At 42.2% G+C, this 25,432-nt stretch overlaps 1 protein-coding gene across 12 annotated transcripts in view; it reads right to left on the bottom strand.

The window, feature by feature from the left end:
• Positions 1-25,432, bottom strand: part of tut4 (terminal uridylyl transferase 4) — a 236,501-nt gene that overhangs the window by 98,842 nt on the left and 112,227 nt on the right. For 11 of the 12 annotated variants that reach the window (XM_061825505.1, XM_061825503.1, XM_061825504.1 and 8 more), the window contains 6 exons: positions 20,033-20,152; positions 17,655-17,849; positions 13,713-13,887; positions 13,072-13,619; positions 12,800-12,950; positions 5,436-5,522 (listed from right to left, as the gene is read on the bottom strand). In XM_061825505.1, coding sequence (XP_061681489.1) covers positions 5,436-5,522; positions 12,800-12,950; positions 13,072-13,619; positions 13,713-13,887; positions 17,655-17,849; positions 20,033-20,152 — 1,276 coding nt within the window. The remainder of the gene's footprint in view (positions 1-5,435; positions 5,523-12,799; positions 12,951-13,071; positions 13,620-13,712; positions 13,888-17,654; positions 17,850-20,032; positions 20,153-25,432) is intronic. The other variant, XM_061825506.1, reaches the window with a different exon arrangement.

The following is a 25,432-nucleotide window of genomic DNA, read 5'->3' on the forward strand; positions in this document are numbered from 1 at the left end:
TTGTTAAATTGCAGCCATTTACAAAAATCTATTCTGTTAATTTTTTCCCTGATGTTGAGAGCGCCCAAATTTGAACAACAATTGTTGACATTTTTTTAATTTATTCAAAAAGAAAAACTGAAATATCACACAGCCATAAGTACTCAGACCCTTTACAATGACACTCATATTTAACTCAGGTGCTATCAATATATTTTGATCATCCTTGAGATGGTTCTCCACCTTCATCGGAGCCCAATTGTTTGATTATGCTGATGGGACTTGATTAGGAAAGGTACACCCCGGTCGACAGTGAAGAAAATAACTTTTTCAACACTGCTATATTGCAAGTTCTCCCACTTAGAAATCATGGAGTGGTCTGAAATAGTGATAAATAATGAGAGAGATAATCTAAAAAGAAAAATCCAGAAATCACAATGTATGATTTTTCCAAGATTTATTTGTGTGATACACCTGCAAATGAGTGTTTTAACACCTGAGAAAGCCAATGTTAATATTTGTTACAGTAGCCTTTGTTTGCAATTACAGAGGTCAAACGTTTCCTGTAGCTGTTCACCAGGTTTGGACACACTGCAGGAGGGATTTTGGCCCACTCATCCACACAGATCTTTTCTAGATCAAACAGGATTCTGGGCTGTTGCTGAGAAACACTGAGTTTCAGCTCCCTCCAAAGATTTTCTTTTGGGTTTAGGTCTGGAGACTGGGTAAGCCAAGCCAAAACCTTGAGAGGCTTCTTACGGAGCCACTCCTTGGTTTTCCTGGCTGTGTGCGTCAGGTGATTGTCATGTTGAAAGACCCAGCCACGACCCATCTTCAATGCTCTGACTGAGGGAATGAGGTTGTTCCCCAAAATCTCACAATAGATGGCCATGGTCATTCTCTCCTTAATACAGTGCAGTCGTCCTGTCCCATGAGCAGGAAAATACCCCCAAAGCATAATGCTCCCAGTCCCATGCTTCACAGTAGGGATAGTGTTGTTGGGACGGAACTCATTATGCATCTTCCTCCAAACATGATTAGTGGAATTATGACCAAAAAGTTAAATTTTGGTCTCATCTGACCACAAAACTTTCTCTCATGACTCCTCTGTATCATCTAAATGGTCATTGGCAAATTTAAGACGGGCCTTGACATGCTCTGGTTTAAGCAGGGGAACCTTCCATGATATGCATGATTTCAAACCATGACGTCTTCATGTATTACCAAAAGACAACTTAGAAACGGTGGTCGCAGCTCTTCTCAGGTCATTGACCAAGTCCTATCGTGTAGTCCGGGGCTGATTCCTCACCTTTGTAAGGATCATTGAGACCCCACAAGGTGATATCTTGCATGGGACTCCACTCCGATTGACCGTCATGTTTAGCTTCTTCTATTTTCTAATGATTGCTCCAACAGTGGACCTTTTTTCACCAAGCTGCTTGGCAATTTCTCCATAGCCCTTTCTAGCCGTGTAGAGTTGTACATGTTTGTCTCTGGTGTCTTTGGATAACTCTTTGGTCTTGGCCATGTTACAAGTTTGAGTCTTACTGATTGGATGGGGTGGCCGGTTGTCTTTATGCAGCTAGTGACCTCACACAAGTGCATCTGATTCAGGATAATACATGGAGTGGAGGTGGACTTTTAAAGGCGGACAAACAGGTCTTTGAGGGTCAGAATTCTAGCTGATAAGTGTGGAGGAGTAGGCCAAAATCTCTCCTTCAGTGTGCAAACCTGGTGAACAACTACAGAAAACGTTTCTTCTTCTTCTTTTCCTTTCGGCTTGTCCCGTTAGGGGTCGCCACAGCGTGTCATCTTTTGCCATCTTAGCCTATCTCCTGCATCTTCCTCTCTAACCCCAACTGCCCTCATGTCTTCCCTCACCACATCCATAAACCTTCTCTTTGGTCTTCCTCTCGTTCTTTTGCCTGGGAGCTCCATCCTCAGCATCCTTCTACCAATATACTCACTCTCTCGCCTCTGAACATGTCCAAACCATCGAAGTCTGCTCTCTCGAATCTTGTCTCCAAAACATCCAGCTTTGGCTGTCCCTCTAATGAGCTCATTTCTAATCCTATCCAACCTGGTCACTCCGAGCGAGAACCTCAACATCTTCATTTCTGCCACCTCCAGTTCAGATTCCTGTTGTTTCTTCAGTGCCACTGTCTCTAATCCGTACATCATGGCCGGCCTCACCACTGTTTTGTAAACTTTGCCCTTCATCCTAGCAGACACTCTTCTGTCACATAACACACCAGACACCTTTCGCCAGCTGTTCCAACCTGCTTGGACCCGTTTCTTCACTTCCTGACCACACTCTCCATTGCTCTGTATTGTTGACCCCAAGTATTTGAAGTCGTCGACCCTCGCTATCTCTTCTCCCTGTAGCCTCACTCTTCCCCCTCCACTTTTCTCATTCACGCACATATTCTGTTTTACTTCGGCTAATCTTCATTCCTCTCCTTTCCAATTGTTCCTCTGCATGCTCCCTGCTTTCACTGCATATGACAATATCATCTGCGAACATCATGGTCCAAGGGGATTCCAGTCTAACCTCATCTGTCAGCCTATCCATTACCACTGCAAACAGGAAGGGGCTCAGAGCTGATCCCTGATGCAGTCCCACCTCCACCTTAAATTCCTCTGTCACACCTAAGGCACACCTCACCATTGTTCTGCTGCCATCATACATGTCCTGTACTATTTTAACATACTTCTCTGCCACACCAGACTTACGCATGCAGTACCACAGTTCCTCTCTTGGTACTCTGTCATAGGCTTTCTCTAGATCCACAAAGACGCAATGTAGCTCCTTCTGACCTTCTCTGTACTTTTCCACGAGCATCCTCAAGGCAAATAATGCATCTGTGGTACTCTTTCTAGGCATGAAACCATACTGTTGCTCGCAGATACTTACTTCTGTCCTGAGTCTAGCCTCCACTACTCTTTCCCATAACTTCATTGTGTGGCTCATCAACTTTATTCCTCTATAGTTCCCACAGCTCTGAACATCCCCTTTGTTCTTAAAAATGGGAACTAGAACACTTTTCCTCCATTCTTCAGGCATCTTTTCGCCCGCTAGTATTCTGTTGAATAAGTTGGTCAAAAACTCCACAGCCATCTCTCCAAATTGCTTCCATACCTCTACCGGTATGTCATCAGGACCAACTGCCTTTCCAGTTTTCATCCTTTGTAGTGCCTTTCTGACTTCCCCCTTAGTAATCATTTCCACTTCCTGGTCCTTCACTCTTGCCTCTTCAACTCTTCCTTCTCTCTCATTTTCTTCATTCATCAACTTCTCAAAGTATTCTTTCCATCTATTTAGTACACTACCGGCACCAGTCAACACATTTCCATCTCTATCCTTAATCACCCTGACCTGCTGCACATTCTTCCCATCTCTATCCCTCTGTCTGGCCAACCTGTAGAGATCCTTTTCTCCTTCTTTCGTGTCCAACCTGGTGTACATGTCTTCATATGCCTCTTGTTTAGCCTTTGCCACCTCTACCTTTGCCCTACGTCGCATCTCGATGTACTCCTTTCGCCTCTCCTCAGTCCTCTCAGTATCCCACTTCTTCTTCGCTAATCTCTTTCCTTGTATGACTCCCTGTATTTTGGGGTTCCACCACCAAGTCTCCTTCTCCCCTTTCCTACCAGATGACACACCAAGTACTCTCCTGCCTGTCTCTCTGATCACCTTGGCTGTCGTCGTCCAGTCTTCCGGGAGCTTCGGTTGTCCATCGAGAGCCTGTCTCACCTCTTTCCGGAAGGCTGCACAACATTCTTCCTTTTTCAGCTTCCACCACATGGTTCTCTGCTCTACCTTTGTCTTCTTAATCTTCCTACCCACCACCAGAATCATCCTACATACTACCATCCTATGCTGTCGAGGTACACTCTCCCCTACCACTACTTTACAGTCAGTAACCTCCTTCAGATTACATCGTCTGCACAAAATATAATCTACCTGCGTGGTTCTACCTCCGCTCTTGTAGGTCACTATATGTTCCTCCCTCTTCTGGAAATAAGTGTTCACTACAGCCATCTCCATCCTTTTTGCAAAGTCCACCACCATCTGCCCTTCAAAGTTCCTTTCCTGGATGCCGTACTTACCCATCACTTCTTCATCGCCCCTGTTTCCTTTACCAATATGTCCATTACAATCTGCACCAATCACAACTCTCTCGCTGTCTGGGATGCTCAGAACTACTTCATCTAGTTCCTTCCAGAATTTCTCTTTCAACTCTAGGTCACATCCTACCTGTGGTGCATAGCCGCTAACTACATTATACATAACACCCTCAATTTCAAATTTTAGTCTCATCACTCGATCTGATACTCTTTTCACCTCCAAGACATTCTTAGCCAGCTCTTCCTTTAAAATAACCCCTACTCCATTTCTCTTCCCATCTACTCCGTGGTAGAATAATTTAAACCCTGCACCCAAACTTCTAGCCTTACTACCTTTCCACCTGCTCTCTTGGATGCACAGAATATCAACCTTTCTCCTAATCATCATGTCAACCAACTCCTGTGCTTTTCCTGTCATAGTCCCAACATTCAAAGTCCCTACACTCAGTTGTAGGCTCTGTGCATTCCTCTTTTTCTTCTGACGCTGGATCCGGTTTCCTCCTCTTCTTTGTCTTCGACCCACAGTAGCTGAATTTCCACCGATGCCCTGCAGGTTAGCAGTGCCGGGGGCGGGCGTTGTTAACCCGGGCCACGACCGATCCGGTATGGGATTCTTTAGATGAACGCTCATATTTGTTTGGCACAGTTTTTACGCCGGATGCCCTTCCTGACGCAACCCTCTGCATTTATCCGGGCTTGGGACCGGCCTACAGATTGCACTGGTTTGTGCCCCCATAGGGCTGCATTACTACAGAAAACGTTTAATCTTTGTAATTGCAAACAAAGGCTACTGTACCAAATATTAACATTGGTGTTCTCAGGTGTTCAAATACTTATTTGCAGTTGTATCACACAAGTAAATCGTTAAAAAAAAAAAAAATCATACATTGTGATTTCTGGATTTTTCTTTTTAGATTATCTCTCTCACAGTGGACATGCACCCATGATGAAAATTTCAGACCCCTCCATGATTTCTAAGTGGGAGAACTTGCAATATAGCAGGGTGTTCAAATACTTATTTTCTTCAGTGTATATCATACCTCGCAGAGCATGAGCATGTCAGAGCAAATGTGAATCACGAGGTCAAAAGAACTGTCTGAAGAGGACATATAATTGTGCTGAGGTACACATCTTGCAAAGGTTACACACAAAAAATCTGATGCACTTAAGGCCCCGTTGCACTTAGGACATTTGCAACAACCACAACCCTTCCTGGAGATAGCAATCTGGCCAAACTGAGCAATTGGGGGAGACTTCTCAGATTGCTTGTTGAGATGAATATTGCATTTTTTTTTTTTTTTTTTAACCATGTCGTATTTTCGACTCACCATTATAGTCTTTCCTTATGAACCTCTCAAGACTGGCCAGAAGCTCCTCTCTCTTCTGCTGCTCAGCATGTGTCGGTGCAAGTTCATCTATATCAGAGGAGAATATCCGTCACCCTTGTGAGTAATTATGCTAACCTTAACAAACGTCAGGTGTCAATCAACTAAGATTTATTTCCAATAATACAATATAGCTCAATGTACAGAAAATAAGCAACAAATTGGATCTGGTTCTCAACTTGAAATACTCGGAAATCAATCAAATTTCTCTACTGTCCTCAGCAGTTTATTAGGGGGAAGAAAAAGTACAATCTAAACAGATTACCTGATAATCAGTCACGAGCAGTAAATCCTAAATAATGCAGCATATCCGAGACATCTTGAGAACCCATCTTTTGATGTGCAAATCAAATCAAAAGCCTTTCATGTCATTATATGACTGTGAGAACAACAAAATAATGAGCACTTGTCCACAAGGAGCATGTGCGAATAAAATGGACTACAAATTTTAAAAAGAACATCTTAAGTATAACCTAAAATAGCAGATAAAATACGTATGATCAAAGCACAGTTATTGCTAAAATAACTTAAAAATAATAAAATAAATGCACAGGATGTATTTTACAGTCGTATACTCCCTGTCCAAGCCTTGGTGAGATTATTAAAACCAAGAAAAGCAAACAAAAGTGCAGTCGCATCATTTTACATTACAGTACAGTGGAGTGTTTTTAAGTTCAATGAGTTGTTGGCTCGAGGAAAAAAGCTGTCTTTGAGTCTGCTTGTCCATGTTTTGTGGGACTTGTAACGCGTGCCAGAGGGCAGCAGGTTAAACAGGTGGTGACCTGGATGGGAAGAGTCCTTCACAATGTTAGTAGTTAATGTAAAAGCGGGTGTTGGCAATGTCCTCTACGGCGGGCAGGAGCAGCCAGTGATGATCTGGGTGCTGTTGATCACTCTTTTACAGAGCTTTCCTATCCGCTGATGTACATCCAGCATACTACACTGTGATGCAGTATGTGAGGATGCTCTCCACGGTGGTTCTGTAGAAAGCCTGCAGCAGCTTAGCTTCCAAGTTGTTCCTCCTGAGCACTCGCTGCTGGGCTTTTTTCACCACCGCCATGGTATTCATAGTTCAGGTGAGTTTGTCTGTGTTGTAGACCCCCAGAAATCTGAAGGAGTGGACCCTCTCTACACATTCCCATTGATGAACATTGGGACCGTGTCCATATAGGAGAGGGCTCAGTACACAACCTTGGGGGGATCCGGTACTGAAGGTGATTGAGGAAGAGAGGTGTGGCCCAGTCCTGACAGACTTTGGACAGTTTTTTAATCCAGCATCAGATGGAAGGAGATAGTCCAAGGAAGGAGAGTTTGTCAACCAAAATACCTGGGATGATGGTATTAAAGGCTGCGCTAAAGTCTCTGAAAAGCATCTTCATGTAGTTCCATTGGGTTTTCAGGTGGCTCAGTGTAGTGTGGCGAGCTATTGTGATAGCATAGTCGGTGGACCGGTTTCCTCTTTAGGCAACAAACTGATGTGTAAGATTCTTTTTCTTTTGATATTCATTTGTGGTTGATATCAGTCAATGCTTCAGTCAATCAGGTCCTGGAAGCTATAGTTGAACATGGTTCTACAAAAATTCAAATATGGCGCCAAATTAATGAAAAAGAAAAAGCTCTAAATTGGAGCGCTAATAGCCGCTGTACCCGTGCGTGCCGCCATCTTGCCTCCAATGGTTCCAATAATGCTGGAGGTTTAAATTGTTGCTATCAGACAAACTTCTTAGGCCCAAATATGGTCAATATATTTTTGACAACAAACCAATTCTATTGGTACATCACAGAGGATTGTATTTTTTTTGTGATAAAAAAAAAAAAAAAAAAAAAAAACTTTTTTTTTAAAACAAATACTGTTGAATAAAAAAGAAAAGTACATTTCCTGAAAACTTATTGGGTGAATGGGGAACAAAAGAAATATTAATGGGTAACAAAATATTATTTTTAAAAAGTGTAGACAGAAAAGAATTTCAAAATTTCACATATTTAAAATTATTTACATCTGCATTAAACTCACAACTTAGAGGGCAGCATTATTTGTAATGGAATTTAAAGGACGACTCTCTCCAAAATTAATATGTACAATAGAGCCACCAATGTGAAGTAATATTATTAGTATATATATTCTGGATATTAATTGAAAAAAAAAAAAAAATCAAAGAACATTTTTGAAATCCTCCTGTCCAGTCCTGTATAAGCAACAACATACTCTATGAGGCGGCACGGTGGTGCTGGTGTAAAGTTATGAGGACCCCAGTTCAATCCTGGACCTCCCTGTATGGAGTTTGCATGTTTTCCCCGTGCCTGCGTGTGTGTGTACCCTGCCTCCTGCCCGTTGACAGCTGAGATAGGCTCCAGCACTCCCGCGATCTTCGTGCAGATAAGCATTTAAAAAAAGTCCCAAGTTTTTTTTTTTTTATTTGCATTTTATATTCCAGATATAAATAAAACATTAGATAGTCCCACGGCGTACTCAGAAAATAAGCTTGCATTTTTGATAAACTTAGCCCATAGCATTCATATAGCTCACATAGCATTCACGTAGCATTCATGTAGCAACCACATAGCATTCTAAGACCATTAAAAATTTGTACTCAGCGATTTTCCACTGGATGTACAGGTGGTCCTTTCATCAAATGATTTTCCACTGGATGTACATGTGGTCCTTTCATCAAACTGTCATGGATCCTAAGTAAATTGATACGTAACATGTCTTCCTCAAAAAAAAAAAAACCTTTGTATCTATCTGAGGAAGTTATGCAGACATGTTGTTAGTTAATTCATTACGATATTTTGTTCGACCTTTTCAAACTCACGACAACACTGGGATTCCAAAGAGAACACAAACACCAGTCGTTCGAAACGGGCCTGTCTGGAACATCCCCGCGGTCCATATAATGGGAATGTTATTGTTTGTCGTAGGCGCCACGCCCCCTTTTCAACACGTCAAGTTCCGCCTGTGTGTCTTCTTTTTCTATCGGCTTGTCCCCACTGCATGTCATCTTTTTCCATTTAAGCCTATCTCGTGCATCTTCCTTACTAACACCCACACTCTTCATGTCCTCCCTCACCACATCCATCAACCTTTTCTTTGGTCTTCCTTTCGCTCCATCCTCAGCACATTAAATATTAACAGTTGGTGTTCTCAGGTGTTCAAATACTTATTCGCAGCTGTATCACACAAATAAATTGTTTGAAAAAAATCATACATTTTGATTTCTGGATTTTTCTTTTTAGATTCTCTCTCTCTCTCTCAGTGGACATGCACCTATGACGAAAATTTCAGACCCCTCCATGATTTATAAGTGGGAGAACATGCAATATAGCAGGGTGTTCAAATACTTATTTTCTTCACTGTATGTAAAATTGAAGCATACAAATAAAAGAACCCTGTTGCTACTGTGCAACATGGAGGAGGCTCTGTTGTGTTCTGGGGGTGCTTTTCTACATCTCATCAATGGTGTATTGAATCTCTTCAGGGTATAATGAAACTAATGTTGCTTTTTTCAACAACTCATAAATTTGCTGCGTTTTCTCCCAGAATTACTCACCGGAGCAGCAACTACAGTCTCCGGAGGATGGAGGCGAAGCCGCAGTGGAACGCGTGGCGGGATTCAAGTGAAATTCCGCAAGAGAGAACAGTTTGGCGCTTACGTCTCCTCACCTCACGAATCTATGCTCCCGACAAAATGGATGAGCTTCATCTTCTGATGAAGACCAGTCAGGATTTCATGTGCTCCGCTGCCTTGTGCTTTCATGGAGACTTGGTTTTATGCAACTGTCTCCGACCGAGCTATAACGGTTCCTGGCTATCAACTTCATTGGGCTGATCGCATCAGGGAGCTGTCGGGGAAAACAAAAGGCTTCTTCTAAACCAATTAAAAATGGCACATGGACATCCCACAATGCAGCAGACACTGCAGCCTGCTTTTAGCATCACTGTTCTTGGACTGTAAGCCATTCTATTCACTCTGAGTTTGCTTCCTTAATACTTGTCTGTATTATGCCCACAGCTAACATGAATGAAGCACTGCTAAAGGCTCACTGAACAAGTCAATGAAATTGACAAAAAAAAATATATACCCACTTTCACCCCTCATTATTATAGATTTTAACAAAACTAAATTCAACCAATAACTCTCTAACACTTTAGACTACTGCTACACTACAGGAAATAATGCATACTGTGATATTCCCTGACCTGCCCGAGAGTCCTCCAACAACTGGTTAATCTATTTAATACCGAATTACAGGCAAGAACTTAAGTTTGCAAAGCCTTTGGTAAAAGCAGTGAAAAGGTTGACCAAAGAAGCAAAAATATAACTTTAAAGCTATTTCGACTGAACAGACTGGAATGTCTTTGAAAATTTAGCTAGCAGCCTTATATCACGTCAGTTTCTGTGAAGAGGGACCTGAAGTGGGAGACAAACAACTCCATCCTCAAAGAAGCCCATCAGGATGCACTTCCTGTGGCTCCTAAGGAAGCACGGCCTGCCAGGACAGCTGAGACAGTTCTACAAAGTGGTCATCGTAACAGGATTGTGTTCCTCCTTCAATGTCTGATTTTGGGCTGCCACAAAAAAAGGACAAACGGACAATCACAACCACTGAACAGATTGTCGGCACCACCCTACCTACCCTTGAGTACTTCCACTTTACCAGAACTAAGACAAGCGCAGACAAAAATCTTCTCAACCCTTCCACATCCTGGTCACCAGATCTTCCAGCTCCTTCCCTTTGGTAGGCCACCAAAAAACAAAACCAAAACTAGCCGCGATTCCAACAGCTTCTTTCCCCCTTCTTAAACAGCTAACTTACAATACAACTGCAACATGCTGCCAATTTTCTGTCTTGAGTTTGCTGTCACATTCTGCCAGGCCAACATTTGTATTATATATTACTCGTGCTCTCAGTGTAATAGTCTCACCACGCTGCACCATCCGCACATCTGTTTTTGACCAATAATAGCTTCTTGTACATGAGTTGCATCTGCACCACTTACACAATTGACATTTTTCTTACTGATTGTATGGGGTGGACGGGTGTCTTTATGCAGCTAATGACCTCACAGAGCTGCGTCTGATTTGGGATAATACATGTAGTGGAGGTAGACTTTTAAAGGCGGACTAACAGGTCTTTGAGGGTCAGAATTCTAGCTGATAGACAGGTGTTCAAATACTTATTTGCAGCTGTATCCCACAAATAAATCATTAAAAAATCATACATTGTAATTTCTGGATTTTTCTTTTTAGATTATCTCTCTCACAGTGGACATGCACCCATGATGAAAATTTCAGACCCTTCCATGATATCCAAGTGGGAGAATTTGCAATATAGCAGTGTTCAAATACTTATTTTCTTCACTGTATTTACTTCCATAGATTCCAGTTACAGTGCCATGAAAAAGTATTTACCTCCTCCTTATTTCATTTTTTTTAATCACACACACAGTACATTTTAATATCACTGAGACAACCCAAGGAAATAGAAAAAGCAGTTTTTCAAATGATGATTAAATTTCTTCAGTTATGAAAAAAAAAAAACCTGTGACTCGGCGCAAATTTTGGAAAGGTGAGTTCAATTTTACAAGCCACACCTCAACCTGATTATCACCATAGTTGTTCAATCAGGTAATCAATAAAATGGAATGTCAGATAACATGACGTAAGCGCCAAAACCTTAAGAACCAATCCATCATGCCATGATCCAAAGAAATTCAAGAGGAAAAAAAGTGATTGAAATCCATCAGTCTGGAAAAGGTTACAAAGCCCCTTTTCAAGGCTTTGGGGCCCCAGTGAACCACTGTCAGTGCAATTATCCACTAACTGAGAAAACTGAGAACAGTGGCAAACGTTCCCATGAGAGGACAACCAACTAAAATTACCGTATTTTCTGTGCTGTAAGGCACACCCAAGAGCCTTTAATTTTCTCAAAACCGACAATGCGCCTTATATTTGGATTGATATTGAGCCGCAACAGGTCTTGTAACTACGGTAAGCAGCCGCCGACTCAATTTTCCCCTGGAGAAGTAGCGAGCTGTGCATGCTGGGATATATGACTGTGCGGAGCGTGCCGTTTCATTTCCATTTGTGTGTTTGTGTAAAGACCACAAAATTGCTCCTATCACGACGCAGAGTTTAAACTCAAGGCACGCAGTAGAACACGGGAATAGAGCAGCGAGAGAATTTAACAATGAATCAATGGTGCGGAAGTGGAGGAAGCAACAAGATGATCTGCGCCAACTGAAGAAAACTAAACAAAAGTTTCTGAGGGAACAAAGCGAGATGGCTACCCCAGCCTCTAATGTAGCGTCTCGTCTAAGCGCCTTATAATGCGGTGCACCTTATATATGAAAAAAGGTTTTAAAATAAGGCCATTCATTGAATGTGCGCCTTACAATCTGTTGCGCCTTATCCTGCGGACAATATGGTATTCCAAGAGTCCAAAGGCGACTCACACAGGAGGTCACAAAAGAACATCTAAAGACCTGTAGACCTCACTGGCCGCAGTTAAGTGTTCATGCCTCTACCATAAGAAAGACAGTGGCATCCATGGGAGAGGTTCCAGGTGAAAACCCTCACTGTCAGCAAAGAATACAAAGGCTCATCTCACATTTGCATAAAAAAAAATTGATCCCTCAAATGTTTTGGAGAAACATTTTGCTGACTGATAGTCAAAAATTGATCTTTTTGGAATATGTGCAGCCCGTTACATCTGGTCCAAAAATAGTACAGCATTTGATAAAAAGAAAATGATACCAACAGTGAAGCATGGTGGTGGTAGTGTGATGGTCTGGGACTGCTTTGCTGCCTTAGGACCAGGACAACTTCATTTCATTGATTAAATAATGAAATCTACAGTGTAAAACAGAAAAACAAAAGCGACAAAATTCCTCCAGAGCAATGTGAAAGAATTATTGCAAACGCTTGATTTCCGTTCTTGCTGCCAAGGGTGGCACAACCCCAATGGGGTTCAGGGGGCAATTACTTTTCCACAGAGGGTCAGAAAGGTTTGTATTTTTTGTGACTTGATTAATTGAATTGTCTTTTGAAAACTGCATTTTGTATTTCCTTGGGTTGTCTCTGATATAAAAATTAGTTTGATGATTTGAAACATTGCAATATGCAAAAAAGAAAAAAAATCAGAAATCAGGAATGGGGTCAATACTTTTTTACAGCATTGTATTCCTGCGACCTTTGTGGGTTTTTCTTCTATTAACACAGAGGTGCCCAAAAAAAAATTTTCATGTATGTAAATGAAATCACACTAGGACACAAAGAAAAGAAAGATGAAAACCGGCAAATACATACAGTGGCAAAGTTTGCAAACACCATTAAGGATCTCTCTGAAATGGTTGTTCATTGGAGGCAGAGGTTTCAACTCAATCTTCTTAAAGTCGTCTGGACATTCATCTTTAAGGTGACCATCGCGTTTGCAAATACTGCACACAACATTTGGAGGCTAAAAAGCAACAGACAGTGGACAATTTAGATTCCCCCCCCAAAAAAATCTTGTGATTTGTGAATGGGTGCGAATACTCATTGTGGAAAAAAACATGCAAATAAGTAAATGTCTTTGTTACCTTCCCGCCAGTGAATATCATCTGATCAAAGATATAGTGAAGCTCTTCTGATGTTATGATCCCTTCATTTTCAGAGTAACAATTTTTCTCATCCATTTCTTCTTTGTCCAGTAACCCATTTATAGAAAGAGAAGGCCTTGACAAGTGTTCAGAGGCTTTGATCTTTTTACTGTGGGACATTTCCATGAGGTTTCCATCAAGTATCTTCCCATCCTCCTTTATAGACTCATTTGAATGATCATTATAATGAGTTACATTTTCACAATTATCCTTTGACTGTTGGAAGAGCACCTGAATTTTGTCATCTGTTACCTTTATTAAATTAGTCTCTATCTTTCTACCACACTTTGATAATGGTTCCTCTTCCTCCTCCACTTGTAACAACTTAAACCCTCGGTTGCCAGCCATCTTACTTTTCTGCTCCATCCTGCCTTTTGTCTGTGGGCAGGCAAAGTATTTATAAGCTGTGCGGAACCGCTCCTGTATATACTCAAACACCATTTGGCTGTTCAAGCTTCGTGCAACATTCCTCTTCAAAGCAAATGGATCTTAGTTGAGAAAAAACAGAGACTTCAGTCAATTTTTATCTGTTATCCAGACAGTTATGAGGATCAACATGCTAATACATGAACTTCACTCACCTTCGATAGCAAGCCGGCGACGAGGCCAGTTCTTCATTTCCCGAGAGAGAAGTGCTTTTAAACGGATGCTGATAATGTACTCTTCCAATGCAAACTCAAGTGTGTAGAAACGCATGAGTTCCAACCATAACTGTCCCAGTGAGACATTTTTACACAATTCAAAACTCAGCCGGGCCTTGAAAAAAGTCAATTAAAAAAGTTAAAAATAGGCTACAATCAGTAAACAAAAACTGAACTTCCAAGTAAACATCCCTAGGCCAGTCACAATAACTCCAATATCGACTTCTTTCGGTAAATAAAAAAGACACAGTTTTTGTGGACTCTGTAAATAGTCATTGTTTAGTGATGCACAGATCACTCATCGAGATATTGGAACACCTGTGTCATTAGCCGCAAGTGGGGTCATGAAACGCCTGTGAAAAGGTACACTCTTGTCGTTGTTGGCTCTGTCCAATACGCCATAGCCTTGCTCCATGTGGAGCACAAATATACAACAGATAACCTTAAGGGACTGTAGGGTACATACACCGCAGCAAAGTCATTTGAAACACCAGAATCTAGCTCTGAGTTGTTTTATGAGTCCCGAATTGCAACACTCTGTAACTGCTTATTACCCATAACTTCGGTGGCACATTACTCAGCCAATAGTTAAGAACAGCGAACGTCAATGTATATTTGATAGATAGGTAAAAAAATAGGTTTTAAAAGCAAGTTTATTTATATTGCGCATTTCATACACAAGGTACCTCAAAAGGTTTTCTATGATTAAAAGGATTTGAATACAAAGAAATAAAACATTGAAAAGGGGAAAAAGCAAAAATGACAAAATATATATATATTAAAAAATTTAAAATAAAAGGACAATTACAAACAGCATATAGTGCAAGAAATATTAAAGTGAAAATACTCAAAAAAGCGTGGAAAACGGTTTTCGACCTGGATTTAAAAACTATCACAATTGGGGATAACGTCACCTCTGTCGACAACTTATTCCACGTCGGTGCAGCATAATAGCTAAATGCAAATTCACTATGTGTGTCTTGGAGTCTGCGCTCCACTATTTGACCTGAGTCTGTCGCTCTCAGAGCTCGACTGTGTTTGTATTCCATAAGCATTTCTTTCATATATTCAGGCCCTAAAGCATTTATTGATTTATAGGCCAGCAGCAGAACTTTAAAATATATTATAAAGTTGACTGGAAGCCAGTGTAAGGACTTTAGAGTTGGAGGTATATGCTCTGACCTCTTTGTTCTGGTCAGAACGCAAGCTGCAGCATTCTGAATGAGCTGTAGCTGTTTAATGCTCTTTTTGGGAAGTCCAGTCAGAAGTCCATTAGTGGAGTCAAGTCTACTGAAGATTAAAGCATGTGTGAGCTTTTCACAGTTTGCTTGAGACATACAAAACTTTAGTCTAGATATGTTCTTCAGATCGTAAAAGGCAGTTTTTGTGATTGATTTGAAATGATTTGAAATTCAAGTCAGAATCTATTACAACACCAAAGTTCGGTCTTGGTCTTTGGTTTTCAAAGATAGTGAGTTCAGGAATTTGCTAACAGCAATTCTCTTTTCATTATCGTCAAAAACAATTGTCTCAGATTCGTTGTGAAGTAGTTGAAGGAAAATTTGGCTCATTCAGTTATTTATAGGGGTTAACCCTAACCCTTTATCTGCTTGATACAATGGCGCAACACCTCAATTTGAATTCATCTGGTGACACTGCTAAATATAACTGTCTTCTACATACCGATGATAGTTAAAATTAAAATTTTGAAAAATTTGACCCAAGGGTAGCATATACAGGCTGAACAGGAGGACGAATTCTGTAAGAAGGAATAAACGAGGATTCCAGCGAAGTAATCTCAGAATCTTGTGGAAGGTCAACCAAAACGTTTCACCGAAGTCATGCAGTTCAAAGGAAATGTGACCCGACACCAAGTAAATGTATGTAAACATTTGACCTAAAATAAATATTTATATAAAATTTTCGATTAAATATTGTCTCATTCTTGTGGCATTTAAAAATAATTTGGGTGATCCTAACTGACACATAGGTTTCAAATCAAACCAATTTTAATATCACTAAAAGAGAGAACGCCCCGCATCGACCCATCACCTTATCGTGGTGGAGGGGATTGTGTGTCCCGATGATCCTCCGAGCTCAGTTGTCTGGGGTTTCATGCCCCTGGCAGGGTCACCCATGGCAAAAAGGTCCTGGCTGAGGGACAAGACAAAGTACAACTCCAAAACCCCTATGACGAGTACAAAAATTGGATCTTGGTTTCTCTTGCCCGGACGTGGGTCACCGGGGCCCTCTTCTGGAGCCAGGCCTGGAGACGGGGCTCAAAGGCGAGCGCCTGGTGGCCGGGCCTGCACCCATGGGGCTCGGCCGAGAACAGTCCGAAAAGGCAACATGGGTCCCCCTTGCCTTGGGCTCACCACCTGTGAGGGGGGCCATAGGGGTCGGGTGCAATGTGAGCAAGGCAATGGCCAAAGGCGGGGACCTTGCTGATCGGATACCCAGCTACAGAAACTAGCTCTAGGGACATGGAATGTCACCACTTTGGCAGGGAAGGAGCCCGAGTTGGTGCGTGACGTCGAGAAGTTCTGACGAGATATAGTCTGACTCGCCTCTATGCACCACTTGGGCTCTGGCACCACTGCTCTTGAGAGGGGTTGGACTCTGTTCCACTCTGGAGTTGCCCACGGGGGGAGATGCCGAGCAGGTGTGGGTATACTTATTGCCCCCTGGCTCGGGGCCTCTACGGTAGGCTTTACCAGGGTGGATGAGAGGGTAGCCTCCCTCCGCCTGCAGATAGGGGGACAGGTCCTGACTATTGTTTGTGCTTATGCACCAAACAGCAGTACCTACCCTTTTTTCCCTTGGAGGGAGTGCTGAAGAGCACCCCCACTGAGGACTCCATCATTCTGCTGGGGGACTTCAATGCCCACATGGGCAATGACAGTGAGACCTGGAAGGGCGTGATTGGGAAGAACGGCTGCCCCGATGAGAACCAGAGTGGTGTTCTGTTACTGGACTTCTGCCCATAACGAACACCATGTTGAGGCATAAAGATGTCTACATGTCCACCCGGCACCAGGACACCCTTGGTCGCAGTTTGATGATCGACTTTGTGGTTGTGTCACTGGACTTGTGATTACATGTCTTAAACATTCGGGTAAAGAGAGGATCAGAGCAGTCAACTGTTCACCACCTGGTGGTGCGTTGGCTCCGATGATGGGGGACGATGCTGGTCCGACATGGCTGGCCCAACCGTATTGTGAGGGTCTGCTGGGAACGGCTGGCAGATTCTCCTGTCAGAAGGAATTTTAACTCCCACCTCTGAAAGAACTTTGCTCACGTCCTGGAGGAGGCGGGGGACATTGAGTCAAAATACAAACTTTTGTGACGCTCTATGAAAATATAATTGCTTTTCATATAAAATCACAAGCAAAACCACCTCTGAATGTCAAAAAAAACAAAACTCTAAACCGACCAAGCCAACTGAGATGGTGCAGAGTGTTGTTAAACAGGAAGTTCATGCTAGAAAACCATCCAATATGGCAGCGTTGAAACAATTCTGCAGAGTGGGACAAAATTCTACCACAGCGCTGAGAAAAAACTAATCACGCTTGATTCCAATTCTTGGGTTCAGGGGACTCACCCCATCCCGCCCCCATAAGAGGGATTACTGTGTGTGTGTGTGTGTGTGTGTGTATATATATATATATATATATATATATATATATATATATATAAAATGTAGGAAAAAACATGAAAAGGAATTATCACAACAATAAATAAGGAAGTTGACTTAAACACAAAAAAGGTCAAGATTTCAGAAGCATTGCAAAAAAAAAAAACCTTAAAGTTAAAAAAAAAAGTTCGTTATTGAAAAATTATTGTGACAGGCCACCACTATTGGTCTTTTCAAATGAAACTCACCAAACCGTGTGAAAACTGAGCTTTATCAGATTTACTGCGTTCTGGTTTTGATTTGCCTTCCCCCTTAGCCTTGTTTCGATTCTGTTCCTGCCCATCCATTGTGCGAGAAGGTTTGTGCTCCCATTGCACATACATGTCTGAATGGATTCCTGTCAGATGATAGTCGTCTACACATTTTACATCAAAGCCGTCAATCTAAAAAAGGGCCAAACAAAATTAAAAAAGTTAAGCACCAACATAATATACATTAGCACTGGCAGATATGGTCAAAAAATAAATTCAGATGTTTTTCATGCAAATTAGTTTTCCAATTTTGATCGTTTGATGACATCATTCAAAACAAACTTTAATTTTTTTCCCCTTCTAGAATGTGCTTATTTTACCTAATCCCAAAGCATGTTTTTTTCCAGCATTATTGTCCACTGTTTCACAAAAAAAAGCTTTTTTTGTTACAGATATATAGTGGATATAAAAAGTCTACACACCCGTGATCAAATGGCAGATTTTGGGGAAATAAAAATATGAAACCAACACTGACCATTTCAGACCTTTTTCCACCATTATAGTGAGCAGGTGCATAATCCATCCATCCTTTTTCTGTACCGCTTTATCCTCTCAAGGATCACGGGCATACCAGAAGCTAATCCAGCTATCTTCATAATAGAGAGGTGGGGTACAATTTGGACTGGTCTCCGGCCAATTGCAGGTCACAAATACAGTGGTGTTAAAAATAATAGCAGTCCACTGTGACTAACCAGATTAATCCATGTTTCAGTATACGTTATTTTTTTTATTGCTGCATGTTAAACAAGTTACCAGTATGTGCAGCAGATTCTCAGAAAACCAACATGACTCAGCATTCATGATATACACACTCTTATGACTGTTTGTGTAAAGGGGGTGTGTCTGCCGTTGACTTTACAAACGCAAAACTATTTTGCACAACATTTTTGATTCTAAGATTAATCAATCCATTGAATCACAAAACTAATATATATATTTTTTTTTATAACTGCTTCACATCAATTTATGGCGCTTTTCAGCTGTTATTCCACTCAAAGTTTCCCTTTCAACATTCCACAATTCATTTACATTTTCGGGTTTTGCCTCAGAAACAGTATTTTTGATGTCTCCCCACAAATTCTCAATTGGATTAATGTCCGGGGATTGGGCTGGCCACTCCATGACATTAGTTTTGTTGGTTTGGAACCAAGCCTTTGCATGTTTACTAGTGTGTTTGGAGTCATTGTTTTGTTGAAACACCCATTTCAAACTCTCAAACTGTCTGATCCCTGTGGACCCAAAAAGGACATTTTTACTCTCATCAATCCACCAAATCTTCGTCCATTACTCTTTAAGCAAGTTGAGGGACCTTTGCGGAGAATTCTTGTGTAATAGATTAGCTTCACACAGATGTCTTCTCACCATCAGAGTACGTACAGCTAACTCCATTTTGATCATCCTGGAGCAGATCATTGGCTGACCCTTTGCCATTCTGGTTATTCAGAGATCCATTTTGATGTTTGTCTTCCTTTTTCACGTGTCTCTACTTTAGCTCTCCATTTTTTTTTCCGTTAGATCAGAACAGCGTATATTTTTTTGCACCTCTCCAAACAAACTTTTAATCCAAATAGACTGTTTTTCTGAACAATGTGTTGACAACCCATTTTTTCAAGGCTTTCAGGGAGAAAGGCATGTTCAACAGGTGCTGGCTTCATCCTGAAATAGGGGCCACCTGATTCACACCTGCTTTTCACAAAATTCATGACCTCACTGATTGAATGCCACACTGCTATTTTTTTTTAACACACCGCTTTCAAGAAATTTCCCAATTGCACAACCTAAAGCGTGTATATCATCAATGCTGAGTCTTGTTGTTTTTCTGAGAATCTACTGCATCGACTGGGAACTTGTTTGACGTAGCATAAAAAAAAAGTAGTGAAAATGTGGATTATGCTGCTTAGTCACATTGGAATGCTATTATTTTGAACACTACTGTAAACAACAATATGTCCACACACACACACACACACACACACACACACACACACACCGAAGGGTAATTTAGAGTCTTCAATCAACGTACCATGCACATTTTTGGGATTCAGGAGGAAACCGGAGTACTCGGAGAAACCCCACACAGGCACATGAAGAACATGCATTTTCGACAAAGGTGGGGCCAAGATTGAAAACCCAGTCCTCAGATCTGTGAGCCAGACATGCTAACCAGTCGTCCACCATGCCGCACATTTGCCGTTGGTGGTAAATATTTACTGAAATCTAAAGACCAAAATATATATATTTAACATAACGTAATAAACCTATCACTATCACCAACGGGACCATCATGGTACTATGTTAGGCTTTACAACACATACCCAATGGCCAAAGTAAACGGGGAGAATTGGCTCTTTCCTCTGCTGCAAGAAGAAGATGACCATGAGAGCGAAGGAATATGAGGGGACTCCACCCTCAACCTGACAGTCAATGTGACACAGCTGTAGATAAATGACAAAGCACAGTTTATTTTTGAGCACTATAATAATTATACTTCATGGATGTATTACAAAATTTCAATGGATCAAAGGACACTCTAGCACGACATGACCGAATTACAATGCTTCAAGTTAGTGCCAGAGCTGATGTGACAAATATTCACTTCTGAAACAATTAGTCCAAATTTATATATTTGTTACAATTTTGTCAATAGCACTACTAAAGGCTAATTATTGCAGTACATTATAAAACAGCATGTAATTTAAAAAAATCTGCACACTGTTCACTTGCATAATGTAATCATTACTCTATAATCATAACTGTGAATAAATCAGGACTTCAATATTTTTCATTTTGTCACTATTTTTTTATTCAACGTATTTATCGGATCAAGATTCTAATGGTGGGCATAGTTACAGGCTGAATCAAAGTACAACATCACCAGAAAGTATTCACACCCCTACCCATTTTCCACATTTTGCTTCATTACAGACTTACGCTAAAGCTGATTTGGAATAGTTTAAAAAAGAAAACATAAAATATCCCATAATGACAAAGGCAAAATATTTCCATACATTTGTGTGAATTTTTAAAAAATGTAAACAGTCAAACATAACATCTACTAATCAATTTACAGCCGTTGCTGTGACACTTGAACTTAAGCTCAGGTTCAGCTGATCATTTTCTAGATACTTCTATAACCAGAGAAAATCAGCCTGTCTGTCTCTATGTGACACAGCCAGAGCCTTGACTTGAAGCCAATCGAACATCTCTGGAAAAATGGCTGTCCACCTATGCTGCCCATCCAAACTGAGGATCTGCACTAAAGAATGGGAGAAAATGTCACTAAACTGGTGTGTCAACCCGACAGCGCCATACCCAAGAAGACTTAAGGCTCTAACTGCTGCCAAAGGTGCTACAACAAAATATTAAGCCAAAAGGTGTGACTACTTACAGCGGCTGAGATAACAGTTTCACATATAATCAATCTATAGAGCTCGTGCACGTGACGTCACCATTTTCACGGCGCCATATTGCCAGTCAAAAAGAGCTGCTCCACAGTGTGGGAGACATTGAACTGGAGCAGAATATACACAATGCCCAAGACTTGCTGTGCTGTTGGTTGTTACAACAGACGAGACAGATATTCAAAGAGATCATTCTATGGAATACCATCTGAAAAGACAAGAAAAGATCAATGGATTTCGGCAATTAAACATGATGGATGGTGCCCAACCAAATACACACAACTGTGTAGCAATCACTTCACTTCAGGTAGGAATTATTCTTCTCAATCACAAATTCCCAAGAAGTATTTATCATGGCAAGTTTGCTCATTTGAGAACAATGCGTGTTTAAAAAAAAAAAAAAAAAAAAAGATGGCGTCATGGTCCTATCGGTCCAGCCCTGGCTGTGCGGGTGCCCGCGTGTTCTCGTTGATTGGGAGGCGCAATCAATCATCCCGTGTGCCGACTCCTGCCTGCCCGCTGACCTGCTCTCTACGCCTGACGTCCTGACTACCGCTGCTGCACCTGACTGCCTGCCCGATTCCCGACCGTGGAACAATAAACGTTTTTCCCGAATTACATCTGCGCCTCCCGACTCCTGCATTTGGGTCCTACCTCTGTTCCGATGGGTCGTGACAGAACGATCTGGCCAAAACAGGACCGCAGGTAGACCGACTGCCGGAGGACCAAGCCTGTCCGATCCGGGTAGGCTCCACGACGTTCTCCGCTTCCGTGTCACACGCTCCGCCGGCAAGCTATGAATACATCCCGACAATGACCCGTCCAGCACCTTACATTGTTTTGGAGTCTGATTTTTCGGACTACGACTCTGATTATTTCGACCGATCTTTAATCCCAGTCAGTTCGCTTCACCTTCCCGAGTCCACCAATCCGTTTGTGGGAACTCGCTTGGCCATCTACCCGGGTCCTCCGCGTAGCGGCCAGAGGAGACGCCCAGGCCGGGCGCTCCCTTGTGCCTCCCACTGCGCGGCAAAGAAGACATCGTCCTCGTCCTCCCACTCCTTGCCGGAAACGGTTAAACAGCAGACACGCAGCTGGTGGCGAAGCTTCCAGCCCAGTGGGAGTAGGGGCCGCCAAATCACGAGGTGTTCTACCGCGAAATGTGGGTGGAGATAGAGCGGCAAAGCGCCAGGTCCTCACGGCCCAGGTCCAGCAAGGATTAGAGAACCAGCCGAGCTACGTTGACATCGCGACTGCTACTGACTCGCTGCTGACTCAGGTTCACGCTGCAGTGGCTATAGATCCGCTACCAAGCAAGGCTCATGTCGCTGTTGCAACGGATCTGCTGCCGAGACACGCCCACGTTGCAGTTTTGACGGATTCATTACTGATTTATGCTCACGCGGCAGTGGCAACTGATCCTCTATCAAGCCAAGCGCACGTTGCAGTGGGAACGGATCCGCCACCTTGCCATTCCCACGTCGCTGTGGGAACGGATCCGCCACCTCGCCATTCCCACGTCCCTGTGTCAACGGATCCAACGCCGTGCTATTCCCACGTTGCTGTATCAACAAATTCACTGCAAGCTCACTTGACAGTGGAAACAGATCCGTCGCCTTGCCATGCTCATGTCGCGGTTTCGACAGCCGCACTGCTGACCGATTCTCATGTCACGGCATCCATCGACTCCTCCACCCAGGCGAGCCCACATCGCGGTAACGACAGGCTTCCGGGCGACCGTCGAAGGATGGAATTTGCTTTCAAAGATGGTCCTGCCATAGAGTCCGCAACGTGTGTTTTCCCAAAGAACAGGATTCAGAAACGTAGTGCAGAGGGCTTGAGTTCTGAGGATATCTCAACGGCAACAGAGGATGGCGACGGCTCAGTGGCATCCTCAAGTTCCTGTCCAGCAGACGGCGACGGAGCCACAGTCGTCTTTTTTCCAGTCCCCGCGGCGACTAATCCGCGGCCATCCCACGCCCCTGTCTCGACGTCGACAGGAGCTGGGGAGTTCTGATGGGCCACCACGGAACTGGAAAGGCTTCAGGATGGCTGTGATAGTGACAGTCATGGCTTTGCTCCTTCTCTCAGTCATCCTCTTCGCTCCTGATGGCTCCCAGCCACTTCATGACCTGGCCTCGTTGGTGACCAGTCCACAGCTGCTTCCTGGCCAAGCCTCGGCGGCGACCAATCCCTGGTCGTCTCGCAACCACGGCGTGGGAGGTCCTTGTCCGGAGCAGTTGCATGCCTTGGTCTGGTTCGTGCTTCGCCATTGGGTTCCTCACCGAGGCCGTTCACCCGAATCGCCTCGTGGGGATCCTGGTGCTTGGCGTCCGGGTCGTCCTCCTGACCTGTCCACCCGGATGCCTCGTGTTTGGTGGCCTGGATGGCCACCAGACTGGGGTTGTCTTCTTTTTTTTCCAATCACATAGCTGTCAATTTATACGCTTTTCCTGTATTTTACATGTTTTTTGATCATTTCAAATTATGTAGTCCGTATAACAACTTTTGTACGGGAAAAAATAAATAAATACATTTTTTTTGGTAAAACCAATCTCGTTTTACCCATTTCGGCTTTAATGCGCACGTGTGTCACGTTATTTCTGTTTCTGTATATTTTGAAGTCAGGCATTTGTGTTGTAATCGAAGAATCAACGAGTTATAATCGTGAAAGTAAGCATGGAAGGAACGCCAAGTAGGAGGAGAAGAACTCAAGGATCAGGTTGACACCAAAAAGAATGGGAGTCGCTCCAAGGTGAATATGCTGGATGGATTAAATAGTCAACAAAAGGTCCTGAGTTCTCGTTCTGCGTTCCGTGTAAAAAGGATGTGAGAGTTGCTGCTAGTGGATTTTACAATCAGAAGAGTCATTTTAAAACAGCCGTATATGTGGAAAATGTAGCAAAAAGCAAATCACACGTCTTATTGACCAAGCACTTCATCTGAACTGCTGATCCAGTGGCAACCCTACAAAGTTTCAAATGCAGAAATTCTCTTCTGCCATTTTCTTGGGGAGCACAATATCCCGTTTATGGGTTAGGTTAGGCTGACCGCTTCTCTGATTTAGTGAAATCAATGTTCTCGGATTAACAGACAGCTAAGGTAAAAATTTTCATATGTATCCTAATTTCTTACTGACATATATGGCATAAAGTCAATGATGGTCTGATTGCCGTTGGCATAAAAATTATTTGAATTATTTTATTATTCAATTCAATTTTTTCTTTTATTAAAATTATTTCATTTTCATTAAATGTAAATATTTGCTCCTAGTAATAAATAAATAAAGAGAGAGAGAGAGAGATATTAAAATTTTAGAGATAGAAAAAAAAAAAAAAATATATATATATATATATATATATATATATATAATATATGACTATGCCAGTATTTATAATGTGGTTAAACTTATTTTTATTATTATCAGATCAGTATGGTCTGTATTTTTGCAGAAGTTTTCTTGTTGGAGGACAAAAGCGACGATGATCATAAAGCAGAGCCTCGCTCATGACTACACACACCATGTCAATGAACACTGCAGAACTCAGCCCTTTACATTCATGATTTATGAAACCAATGACCGTAGCACCAAAAAGAGACTGGTTATATTTTCTCCCTTTTTTGATGAGGATAACACGAAAACCCGACTCCTTGATTTATCGGAGTTGGCATCAGGTGCAACGTCAACAATCTTTGCCGTTATTTATGAACTTTTCCAAGAAAAAGACATCCCGTGGACAAATGTCGTAGGATTTGCTGGTGAGAATTGTAACACTATGGTTGGAAAGAAAAACTGTTCTCTCAAGAATCATATCAAGAATCAAAATAATGAGGCTGTGTTTAGCGTTGAATGCATTTGCCACCTTGGCAATCTCTGTGTAAAAATTGGACTGAAGACAATGCCAGTGAATGTGGATGACTTGCTGGTGGATATCTTTTGTTTTTTTAAGAACAGCCCAAAACGAATGGAGGATTTTAAGAAGTTTCAGGACTTTATAAACACTGAGTATGAACATCCTCCTCGAGCATTGTCCAAAACAACGGCTATCTCTGCAAAAAGTGATAGAAAGAACTGACGCAATTTGTGGATCCACAACTTCCTGACGGGGAGGACACATAAGGTGAGGCTGAGGCACAGATCCACGTGCACGATCAGCACTGGAGCACCCCAAGGTTGTGTCCGGTCCCCTCTGCTCTTCTTGCTCGACACAAACGTCTGTACCTCAAACCACCCAGTTGTCAAACTCCTTAAGTTCCCAGATGACACCACAGTCATCAACCTCAACTAAGACAGCAACGAGTCTGCGCATCAAC

This window comes from Syngnathoides biaculeatus, chromosome 7 (assembly GCF_019802595.1).
Source record: "Syngnathoides biaculeatus isolate LvHL_M chromosome 7, ASM1980259v1, whole genome shotgun sequence".
Taxonomy (NCBI): Eukaryota; Metazoa; Chordata; class Actinopteri; order Syngnathiformes; family Syngnathidae; genus Syngnathoides; species Syngnathoides biaculeatus.